At 33.9% G+C, this 12,354-nt stretch overlaps 1 protein-coding gene across 5 annotated transcripts in view; it reads left to right on the top strand.

Moving 5' to 3' along the window:
- CNTN5 (contactin 5) overlaps positions 1-12,354 on the top strand; it is a 603,369-nt gene that overhangs the window by 477,046 nt on the left and 113,969 nt on the right. For all 5 annotated transcript variants that reach the window (XM_051780168.1, XM_051780170.1, XM_051780169.1 and 2 more), the window contains 4 exons: positions 458-639; positions 7,579-7,715; positions 9,621-9,750; positions 11,901-12,051. In XM_051780168.1, coding sequence (XP_051636128.1) covers positions 458-639; positions 7,579-7,715; positions 9,621-9,750; positions 11,901-12,051 — 600 coding nt within the window. The remainder of the gene's footprint in view (positions 1-457; positions 640-7,578; positions 7,716-9,620; positions 9,751-11,900; positions 12,052-12,354) is intronic.

Genomic DNA, 12,354 nt, shown 5'->3' with positions numbered 1-12,354 from the left:
ACCCAAGAAAGTGTGGTATTGAAATCTCCCACCTAGATGGACAATATCGCTGAACATCTTCTGAACTTAAGTTTCATTGCAGGAAAATTGGGATGTGTTGGAATTTCCTAAATTCAGCCAGGTTTTGAAGTTGTTATTTTCTTTGGCCTACTGAGGGGAAGTGTTAAGAAGTAAAGCATAAAGTGCTAAAGAAATTCTAGAGAGAGTATTTTAAGTGATTTACTTGATCTCAATAAAAATTTAGTCTCCCTTGTGGATGAAATAGACACATCTCATGTAGCAAGCCACTTATTAAAGATTCCCTATAGAAAACTCAGGTATATTAACCATTATATGAACCTTAATTGTGGTTATATTTTATTGCTACTTAGATTATTAAGTGTTTAAACTACCAGATAACAGAATCTATATTCTGAATATGGAAGAGTACTAACAGTAATTTTGCTTAATATTTCAGCCCTGTTCCAACAATCTCTTGGAGGAAAGTTAATGGTCATAATCCAAGCAAAGCCCGCCTGAGAAAATCCCAAGCTGTGCTTGAAATACCTAATGTGCAGCTAGAGGATGCAGGAATGTACGAGTGTAAAGCTGAAAATTCTCGTGGAAGAAATGTCTTCAGAGGACAACTACAAGTGTACAGTAAGTGTAACTGCACATAATATTATGCAGCATTGCTTTGTCCACACTTAAGGCTTTAACTACACATGAAGCATTCCAAGATCCAGTAGAAACAAGATACCTTGATATCAGGTATCAATATACCAAAAATAGTATTGAATAAAGCTATGTATTTTTATTCCTTAGTATTGCAATAAAGTCTGAAATATATAAACAACATTGATTCCCTTAAAGAACTGACTTAAATAAAAATTCATATTTGATGACTATGGAGTTTTTTAGAGTATAGATATAATTTTAAAAGTCTATTTCTTTTACTCCTGATATAATAATGATATGCAACCTAAACATGATGTGAGAAAACAATGTTAGAAATGTCTTAGGATTTTTATCACACTTTTATTAACATTTCACCTCTGTTATGTTTGGGTGTTGAGTTTTGTCAAGTTCATTACATAGGGATCTCCGTAGGGATGGAGAAGTGTTTCTTTTTTGTAGAAAATTCTCAATCTAGGCATGCACAATTTACAAAAGTTTTGATTTCAGAAAGTGCTCATCATTTTTTCTCTCAGATTGATCTTTCTAAAAATTTTTTGAGTGAGCATAAAAAAAATTGAGTCATGCATCACATTGAAAAGAAAAAAAACAAAACCAAAATTAAAAATATTTAATAAACCCCATGAATTTTGTATAATATTGTTGTTGCATCCTAGAGTCTAGAAACAAAAGCCTGCATAAGACATACCATGAATACTTAAAAGTCAAAGTTTTGCATATATCAAATGTAAGCTTGAGTCTCACCTACTTCTTTTCCACTAAAGCTATACTAATTTCTATCATTCCACGAATGGTACAACCTTTAACACTTATCAGGAACAGTCTTTTTCAGGAGATCATGCACCAAATCTTTCAGATTAAATTGTTTTCTGTCTTCAGATGTCACAGTCAGTGGAATTCCAATCACTGAAGTTTAGATAGGTCCTCAAGCTAATAGATATCTCTAAGAAGGAGTTTCTCCCGTTAATCAATTTTATTTCTCTTTACTTGATTTCAGCCCATGGCTCCTAATGCTTTCTCCCCATCACTAGCTATACAGCTTTCTCTGTCTTTGCTACACACTTTTATCAGATAACTGTAGACTGACATCATATATTTAGTTTATTTTCCACACATGTCAATATTTCCAGGTCCATAATCTATTTTTCTGTCTCTTCCAGCTTTCCAATGCCTTTATCTTAGCTCTCTTGATTTTAGTGAGTATCAGTATATCTCTGGATGATGTTTCTTTTCTTGCTTTTCATTCTTGCCCCTCTAGAGCCCAGGGCAGGTTTTTGTCTTCAATTTCTTGTTGTATAAGCTGGAAAAATTATGTGGTGGTTAAGATGATAGTTTGCACATTTCATTTCAGACTTGTCATCTAAACTGCACTTGCAACAAAGTTTTTATAAGACTTTTACTGAAAACAGCAGTCAAAGCCCAGGGCCTACTCTGAGCCTCCTACTGTGCCAATGCACCAGTGATATTTCTTTGGTATTACAAATTCTTACTATAATTCACTTCCATGAAAGTATAGCACCTCCTGCAACAAATCTGAGGGCCAGGGACATTTAGCAGCTGGTCTTTTTCTACAACATTTCTTAAAATATCTGAAAAAAAAAATCTGAGTGATAACGTATATCCCAGCTCATACACTTCCAGCTGTTTTCTAGAGCTGTGGAAGTACTAGATGCCAAAGCAGCTCATAAAGGTGTTAGAATTATCTCTGCTTCTCTTCTTCAGAGTTAAAGGAATATAAAAGGTTCTCTTCAACAGAGAAATAAAGATGCCGTAAAATGAAATTATTTCTACAAGATCACTGTGCAGGTCTGTAACATTGATGTAGTGCTCTACACAACTCTTCCTCTCTCATTAGGTTTTTGCTTTGAGCAGAAATAAAGGTGGTACTCAAATACATGGAATACGTTTTCAATGTCAGTTTTTTTCTACTTTTCCAGAGAGAAATATGAAATTTCACTGTTGCCTAAATTATATTTTTAGTGTCACTGCCTTTATGAATATGCTAATTTTTACTCATTGGTATTTTCTGCAATAATATTAGAACAACTTCTTTAACATAAGAAGAAGGGAGTCCACTTCAGATTGCCTCGTTCCTCTGATTAAGAGATATGAGATTAGTATGTTATCAAGTTTCACTTATCTACATTAGAAGTGAACAAGTCAGAGCAGGTTACAGAGGGCTTCCAGATGGAGAACACTGGCAGTGACCTCCAGTAGATCAGGACAAGAAGTACAAATTTTTACTAGACCCTGAAAGTGCCTTTCCTTGGCCTTGACATAAAACACTCCCCATAGAGCCATTCACAGTCTCCAATGCTCCTGTAGACAGCATTAGCGTCTCACTGGCCTACGAAGCTTGACAACTGCTTTCGGGGTATAAAAGGATTTGTGTGAGAAGGTTTTTAGCAGCACAAAGTTTAGCCAAGTGTTAATTTACAAAATTCTCACCTTCTTTTACTAACAGGTGATTTGGTAGAATTTGGGGGATTGTTTGAATCGGCATTTCCTGCTGTGCCTTTTGTTCATATCAACAGTCAACGTGAATTATTTACCTTTCAGCTCACTGTCTTTTCACTAACATCTTATTCCTCCAGGTCACAACAATTATTTTGGCTCAGAAATTCAGATGTAGGCAGTTATTCCTTACCAGAGGTTTCTTGTAAAATTTCAGAGCAGTCTGTAGGACCAGCTGTGTCATACTGCAGTCTCACAATTTACATATCTCTGTAGGAACTCACTCACTGTCTGTTTGAATCTTCTTCATTTTGTCAGTTGCATCTGATCTGGGTCACCACAGAGTATTTTGAAGAAAGCCCAGGACACCCAGTCTGCCTGTCTAGTCACATTTAATCACAAACTAGTGACTTTTCATTTCTTACCTGATGCTGCAATCCAGATATACCATGACTGCCTGATACAGCTGACACTTCAGATGTTGTTCAGAAAGCAGCGTTTTGGATGCTGACAATTTCATATTATTGTAGTCTCAGCACTTAGTGGAAATTCAGCTGTAGGCATTAAAAACATAATTTTTAAAATGCCAGACATCCTCATATGCATTGAAATCTATTTTGGGAGGTGTGATTTTTCCCCAAAGTGATCTGCTCATCCTGTAAGTTTCCATGAAATTTTATTCAAGCTCAAATTGATTAACAGAGGAGAGTACAAAAATTAAAATGTGGGTGGATAATTTTGCCATTAACCTTTTTGTCCCTCCACAAATCCTGACTAACAGCATTTCCCCAATAGTAAGCACCAGTCTGTGCAATTCCTGCTCCTCTCTCACTCTGAGCCTCTTTGGTTTTCTTCTGTGATACCTATTCACTACTACCAGGCTCAGCAGGGGATGGTGATGCAAAGCAGATTTCAAAACTACTTCTTTGGTTGTTTTTCTTTTGGCTGGATCAATTCCCTCGCCCTGCTCACAGCAACGCCCCATGACCAGCATATGAGATTTGCCACAGCACAGGAGTGGAACAAGCAGCTGAGAGCAGGAAGATTCTGTAATGAAGTGTAACAGACCATACTGATTTTAAAAAACATTTTATTACTTCCTTATAAAAACTGTATGGAAAAAAAACAAAGTCCACTACGGGTTAGACCCACACAGTAAAACTAGCTAGAGAAGAGGGTTTTTGGTTAGAAATTGTACATTCAGTTTAAATGTGCTATCTTGTCTTTCTCACTTTCTCACTATTCTTCTCTTACTTTATTCTTTCCAATTATTGTCATATACAGGAAAATAATTTTTTCACTCCAAACTCTGTACTCATTTACATTTTAGGACATTATTTAAAGTCATTTCTCTATGTATAATTTTGTCCTTAATTTTTTCTCAGTCAAAAAGTTGCTTAAAAATTTGAGAAAGTAGTTTGAATTTTCTGTACTTTAATTTTGTTTTGCACAGAGGATACAAAAATTGGCCTGTAAGCTTCCAGATTTATTGTCAGTTTATGTTTGAAAAATGTTTTGACATCCTTGAATAAACAGGTGCAGAAATGCAGTATAAAATAAATCAAGGATTGGACAGTGATTTTTAAATCTCAGAAGCACTGTATAAAGGTCTGGCACAATACCCATAAAGACTACTGAGCAATAAAACACATCCTTCTCTTCTTACAGTTACCACAAAACTCTTCACTGGACAGATAAAAACCAGGCAGACACCTGTTTTTCCCCTGGATAAATGTTGCATTTTTAAGAAGGAAAAAAGGACTTGTTACTTTTGAAATCTGTTTAAATACTTCTTAGAATTTATATTTTGTATTTAAAATAAAGTCTAATCATAGAATGAAGTTTTCTTTGCATGCATGTGTATCATGGTGATGTTACCACATTTTTGCCAAAAAAACCCAAACCTAGTACCTTGAATCAAAGGTTGCACAGGCAGTTAAATGTTTCAATTTTTAAAGTATTAATAGGATTTTAGAGAAAGTGTTATGATTTGATAGAGTCACTCTTGCTAATGAGCAGAGAGGGAATTCTGTGTGAAAAAGTAAGGAGTACACAGAGAGAGAAACAGAAGCCAAAACGTGATGAAAGTATTTCCCTTAATCATGCATTTAACTCTATTCCAGCTACGTCTACCTATTTTTTTGCTACCTTCTTCTCAGAAGGGTGGGAATCTGAGTCATTGTCTTCACTGATGGCAAGTTCAACAGCTTGAAAAATATTACTCCAAAGGCCATTTAGGCTATGAGGAGAAAATTTAGGGCAGAAATACCCCAACTAAAGAAAAAAGGGTTGTTCTTACCAATCAGTCATATCACTGTGGTTTGCAAGTTTGTCTTTTCAGAAGAAAACCTGTGCCGTGACTGTGTTACAAGACAGCCACAGAAAAAGGGTGGGGAATGGCAGTTCTGAAAAGGACACCCCTGCAGCCAAGCTTGGGGAAACAGTTTTGTTTTGGGGTAAAAATGTTCATCTTCTAATTCTGGATGCTCTGGTTCATGATGAGCTCAAATTCAACTAAGAAAAATGGGACTAGATATGCTTTGGATCAAAGAGTAGAATTCACAGAACAGCATAATAATAAAAATAATTAAATATAAATAAAATCAGTTTAGTGCCTCTTTGAAACTGCATGATTTTATGGTACCACTAGCTGTCTTTTATAACTTTTTAGTTACACATTAACTGCCTCATCTTCCAGAATCATATTAATGTACTCGTTTTCAAAGGAAACCATTGCTTCTCAGCATGATTCCTTCATGCATACTTTAGCACTCAAAAAGAGAACAGCAACATCGACTATACAATGCAATTGAATTATATTTTCAGGACAATTAGTAGACACCAAATAAGCAAGGACTCATGCAAGCTGTTTCTTTCTGAGGACTTTTGTGGGACCCTTTGTTATGACTTAAAAAAGTGATTCAGCACAGTGAAGCAAATGTGAAGAATTTCATGCATTGCCTTGACTGAAATAAGAAGAATAAGGACACAGAGGTTTTTAGTTTTCATTTTGGGAGTGAGGTTGAGTTAATCTCCCTCTTTTTCCTCTATCAAAAAGGAAATGAGCAATTCTTCTTCTGATATATTTCCAGCTTCTGACAACTGTCTGGTCAGGGACTCGACGCAGATTATTCCCTGCTTAGGAATGATAGACACCTCATTCACTTTGTTTATCATCCATGCACGAGATGTAAGCTACAAGCAGTGAGTCACCTGTCATGCCTTTTCCTATCTTCTCACGTCTTTGATTGGTGGCCTGTCAAATGCCAGCTAGATTCAAAGATTTATTTTTAAACTCGATTCCCATGTTTAAGTGCATCATCAATAATCTGTCGTTTGAAGTGGAGACTTTGTTGTGACAGATCTGGACTTCTATTCATACCAAGCAGAAGAATTTTACATCCCTCTTGTAATGAAGACCTTTTAGCTACTTATTCTTTGAAATTTGGAAAAAAAACCCCAAACAATGACAATAAAAAAAACCTGAACAAAACCAATAGAACATTTATTATCATTATGTTAATTGATTTCATCTATCATCATCTGTACCACACAAAATAATATGACTACAATGTCAAAACCCAAAAGCCGGCTTTTAAGTACACATTTTTATTCTGCATATGAATGCTCAGTTCCTCACTGAATCATATGTTTTCCAAATTATAAATATTATGTATAACTATCTGATTGACTGCTGCATTAAAGATCTACTTCTCTGTAAAAAATATTCCTCACATCTTAATGGATTACTTAATGAAATTTAGGTACTACTGGTCACATGTACACCTATCAACTGTCTGCCTTTAAAAAAAAGACTGTTTTGAGATTGACATACTGTGTAATTTATGTTCTTGATGAATGGTGGAAATCTCATGGGTTCTGTGCTTAAAAACATTAAAAGTATTTTCTCCCTTGAAATGTGAACTTAAGACACTTTAACAAAAATACATGCAAGTACTTTACCAAATTCTCAGTTATTTCTAGCTGAATAAATAATGATTTCCTAGTAAAACGAGAAAGCTACATGAAGGGTCTATGACAACCCTTTTACCACAATATGAATAGCTTAGTTCTTGTAAATTACTAAATGTTCTATTGCGACTACCAAATATTTGTCTTAAATTCAGGAATCATGAATGTATTAATATACAGTACTGCAATTTAATCCATTAGACATTATTAAATCGGGCAGATTTCTATTCATGATCATGCTACTGCTCATTACTGGTGCCATTACTGCATTTCCTTTAAATTTATGAAGTTTGGCTAACTTTATTACTGTCTCTTTTGGTTTGGGCTGTTTGTTTAAACGTGCCTTTTTTTTGAGAGTAAGATAAGTTTAGTAAAGGCCAGTAATTTAAGCTTTTTAATTGATTAGGTCTTCGCACATCGGCTAGAGACTCACCAGTTTGTATGCTTTGACTGTAACGTGGTATTTTTTAATTTTAGCCTACCCACACTGGGTGGAGAAACTTAATGACACACAATTAGACAGTGGAGATCAGCTCCGATGGGAATGTAAAGCCACTGGAAAGCCAAGGCCCACGTATCGTTGGCTGAAAAATGGAGTTCCTCTCTGGCCACAGGTACACTTGGACACTGGCGACAAGGAGTCACCAGGATGTTGTATGCTTCTCCTTTCATTCTGATAAAGTCAGTTAAAGAAAGTACTGAAAAGTACTGTTTTCTGTGTTAGTTTCTTAGGTGCTAGTGTACAGTACAGACAGGTTTTCTATGCATGTCCCTTCTGAACCATCTCAAGCAATATAAAACTTCATTCATCAGTAGTAATTGTCTGTAGTTCAGAAATATTTGGAAGACAGGATCTACTGAGCTATGTCTGTACTACAGTGTACATCTAAACAATCTCCAATATGATTTTTTTTTGTTTAGATAGTGGTATCATGTTATTTGTATCTATTTTTCTTTCTGTATAAAAAGATGGTAAAAACTCAGCTGTATTTGCTGAAACAGGTTTCTTCATATTTCTCTCAATGTTATGTTATCCTATGTTATGTTATTTACTATATTTAAAAAAAAATAATCATGCTCTTCAAATCACTAGCAGGCTAATGTAAAAAGTATGACTATTACATTTTCAACTCCATTTATTCTCTGCAAGTTACAGAACTTGCTGTCAAGACCATTAAAATGGTCCATGTAAGACTCCTAGAATGTAAAATATTTAACTACAGTCAACTGATATATTTTAGAATTAGACATAAATAAAATTCTCTTTTTCTTTTAAATGACCACTCGTCATGGTCTGCCTTTTATTTCACTTTATTCTTTTTCTCTCACTGAATCATCAAAGTGTCAGCCCACATCATGTGGGTTTTTTCTAACACCTTTCCATTTTTATAGTCTCAAATTATTTAAAGAGTTGTGTAAATTTATTTAATCTATTTCTGCAGATTAAAATAAAGCTTTTCAATTCTGTGAAAAAATGTCTCCATTTGCAAATCAATTCACAGAATGGATTTATGAATATAAAAGATGTAATGTCTTTCTTTTCAGCCAATGTCACTTCTATCTGTGAACATCCACCAATTATGCAAACAATGAGAAAGGAAACATAAACACATTTTCCTTTGAAGCTGTGAGGCATTGAAAATAAGGTTACATGGCTTTACTGTACCCATTTCTGTCTTTTTAGATGGAGCTATTAGTCCTGAAATTGAAGCAATTTAAATATCTCTACATTTTAGCTCTCTGATTTTCCAAATCATTAGTTTCACCAGGCTCTGAAATTTCAAATTAAATTTCACTTTGAACTGGGTGGGGGCTTACAACAACAGAGAGAATTTTTATCATAGTTTCCTCTGCATTTCCAAACAACTTATTCCTTATCGATTTTAATCTACAACAGACATTATAACGAAACCTAGAGTTGTTTTATAGCAATTCAAATTATTCATAATAGAGCTTCATGAAGGACACATTTCTAAAAGGAACTATTAATGCTTCTGCTCTTCCAGCTGTGGTAATTATTTTCTACTAGTGGACCTCTTAAATAAGAAATTTGAATTAATGATGAATGTGATTAGACCCTTTCTTACTCATGCAAGCAATCTTTCATATTTACTTATATGAAAATAATGCCATGGCTGAAACCAAACATTTGCTAGAGATGTGAAGATCATCAGATATGTTACACCCACAACTGACTTCTTGCTTTATTAAAGTTCCCAGGATGCTTTTAAAAAGTATGTAAGGCTAATAACAAACATACAAGCAAACAGACAAAAGAAAACTTTGGAGATATTGAACTAATGCTGAAAAATATTTACCTTTAAATATTTTTGGACTTTTTATTCTTGTATTTTCTTATATTACAAAAAAAAAATAGTAAACCCAAGGAAATTTGCTACTTAGTTTTATCTTAGGTCTTTTTTTGGCCCTTTGTCTTAAATTAAGAGCACAGCAATTTTCCAGTGTCTTTTTGCTTTTATAGAATGATTTTTTAAACTTTCTTTTAAATTCTGTTACAGAGCAGGATTGAGATGGTTAATGGTATTCTGATGATCCACAGTGTGAATCTCTCAGATGCTGGAATGTATCAGTGCTTAGCAGAAAATAAGTATGGCACCATTTATGCCAGTGCCGAGCTGAAAATTTTAGGTGAGTATGGAAAAAAACAGGCTGTTTCTTTTTCCTGCTTTGATAATTACATTTTTTCTTAGACTGTTATGATAAAGAGCAGCTTCTGCCAGTCCAAATAGCAGATCAGATAAAAGTGGTTCCTTTTTATTCTTGTTATTTATATGTGGGTCCTTTGTTGCCCCAGAGAGCAGAGGGTCTTCTGTTAGCTGAAAATTATCTTCAGTAAATAACTGACTCAGTACATTTTGTACAATTTCTCATATAACACTATTTCAGTTCAAATAAATGGAAAAATATCCTTTACTCTCTCAAACATATGTTCAGGAAATGAAACTTAGAGAAAGTAAATATATTTAATCACTATTAAAATTAAATTATTGTGCCTACATTGACCATTATTCAAAGGTAATTATGCATGATCTTAGTGTTAAAGCTATAAAAATTTCCCTTGAAGTTACCAAAACTGACTGAACACTACAAATTACATACTTGGGTGAATATAATAAAGAAATACTCTACATAATGTTACCTGGAAATACAGTAAAAATGTCATTATTCAAAACCCAAAGTAGGCAATTAATGAAGAAAAACTTGAAGTATGTCTTTTCAACACTCTAGTTTTCCTTAAAGCAAACTCTGGTAACATGCAGTGGGACAATAATTCCATGGGATTAAGCGAGACAGAATTGTAATAGTCTTATCATCTTTATTAGATTATGATGTAGATGGAAGACAGGTATCTGTCAAAGTAATTCAATGGTCATATCGGAGGTTAGAGGTCTCTGCAATGCTCAAATCTGGCAAATTTCAAAACCTATACATCAGAATCATTCCTGTAAACTCCCAGTCAAATGAATAAGAAAGCTGAAGTTACTGAAATAATATACTAGGCTTCAGCTAAGATTCGGGTCTTTTGGAGAATAACCTATCTAATACATTTCCACTATTTTCTTGCTGGCTGACATTAGAATTTCACTGATAAGTCTTAAAAATATTTCTTTATAACCATAAAGTGAAAAACCAAGGTCAGCGATTGCTCCCTTTCCATCACTTGGTCATTTGTGATTCAGTTAGCAAAGAGATCCCTATGGGTTACAATTCTTTTGTTCTGTTTTTTATATCTGCTATAAGCTAGATATACCTTCTATGTCGGGTAATTACACACTTTCTTTGATATTCTTTAATATCAGAAATAACCACTGTATATTATTACAGTAAGATTTAGCCTTTCATTTTGTCCCTTGTGAAATTGTTCCCCTGTTAAATTTTAACAATAATATTGTATTAAAGAAGCAGTTATGTTTAATTTTCTACCTTACTAAAGGGACAAAAATAGAATAAATTGTCCATATAAACATCTCTGGTATGAGAATTAACCAAAATAATGGTAGGAAATTCCTACATATTTGAGGCAATGGAGTGTAATATGTTCCTGTAAGTGTAGCTGAGATAGGGGGCTTTTGTTTTGCAAAACTAATTTAAGAAAAAGAAAAAAACAGTGAGATTACTTGGGGACAACTGTCCTTTCTTGGTATGAAATTACAGTAATTAGTGTCATTTTGTGATGCATTTATTAGTTTAGCTATTGTTTGTAAACAATGGGAATTCTCGAAAAGTGAAATACTAAGAACAAGACCCAGTTAAACATCTTCTATTAAGAAGTTCTCACTTTTCAGTTCCCACTATTCAGACAAATATAAAAAGAGAGAGCAATAAAATTTCTCTAACAATAAAACTTTTTTGTAAGAATTAACTCTGGAGAGTACATTTTGGATAGTTGTGGAATTATTTAGACTTCTTTTAATTTTGAACTATTTAATTCTAGCAGGTTTTTCATGAAATAGAAAAAAAAATTGGAAAAAGTGTAGGTAAAACAACTGTATTATTTAACTTATAAAGCTGTTGGATTTCACAAACAATCCTACTCTAATATGCTGATGTGAAAGATTTCTCATTAATCCGTAATTAGATTAAGTTATAGACCTGCCATATAGTCCTGGCTGCTGATTTCAAATATTTTGTAAAATTTCATTTTTGGAATAATAATTTCCAAGAAACAGAGATTCTATCCCCAAACCCAAATCTATAATTTTCCCATTCTATTAAAGCATAATGGAACAAGAAGCTGGGATTGTTTTCTGTAGAGTTAACATACTTCTTTTTAACAGCTTCAGCTCCCACTTTCCCACAAAATCAAATGAGGAAAACAATAATTGTTACCAAAGGTCAAGAAGTTGTCATTGAGTGTAAACCACAAGCCTCTCCAAAGCCAACTATCACCTGGAAGAAAGGAGACAAAGCATTAAGGGAGAGTAAGAGGTGAGAAGACTGTTCATTAAACTAAATATTGTGTTTGCATGTTGGATTCTGTCATGTGATATGAATGTGCAGCAAGTGACAAGAACATGCATATGTTAGCATGGGTGTGACATAATTATTTTTTCAAGCTGATTTGTTTGATAGTAGTGACTTTATTGTTTCTGCAATATTGAAATGAAAAATCTTGACATTGTTCAGAGATGCAGACATGAAAAGGTGGTACTATTTTGGGAGGTTTTGTCTCTATTCTCTGTTATTAATTTCAAAAGTCTTTCATTTATACTGTAGAGATACTACAAATTT

This window comes from Manacus candei, unplaced genomic scaffold (genome assembly GCF_025592945.1).
Source record: "Manacus candei isolate 608988 ecotype Guabito, Panama unplaced genomic scaffold, ASM2559294v1 h1tg000014l, whole genome shotgun sequence".
NCBI classification, from domain to species: Eukaryota; Metazoa; Chordata; class Aves; order Passeriformes; family Pipridae; genus Manacus; species Manacus candei.
This window is presented reverse-complemented; position numbering and strand designations above follow the sequence as displayed.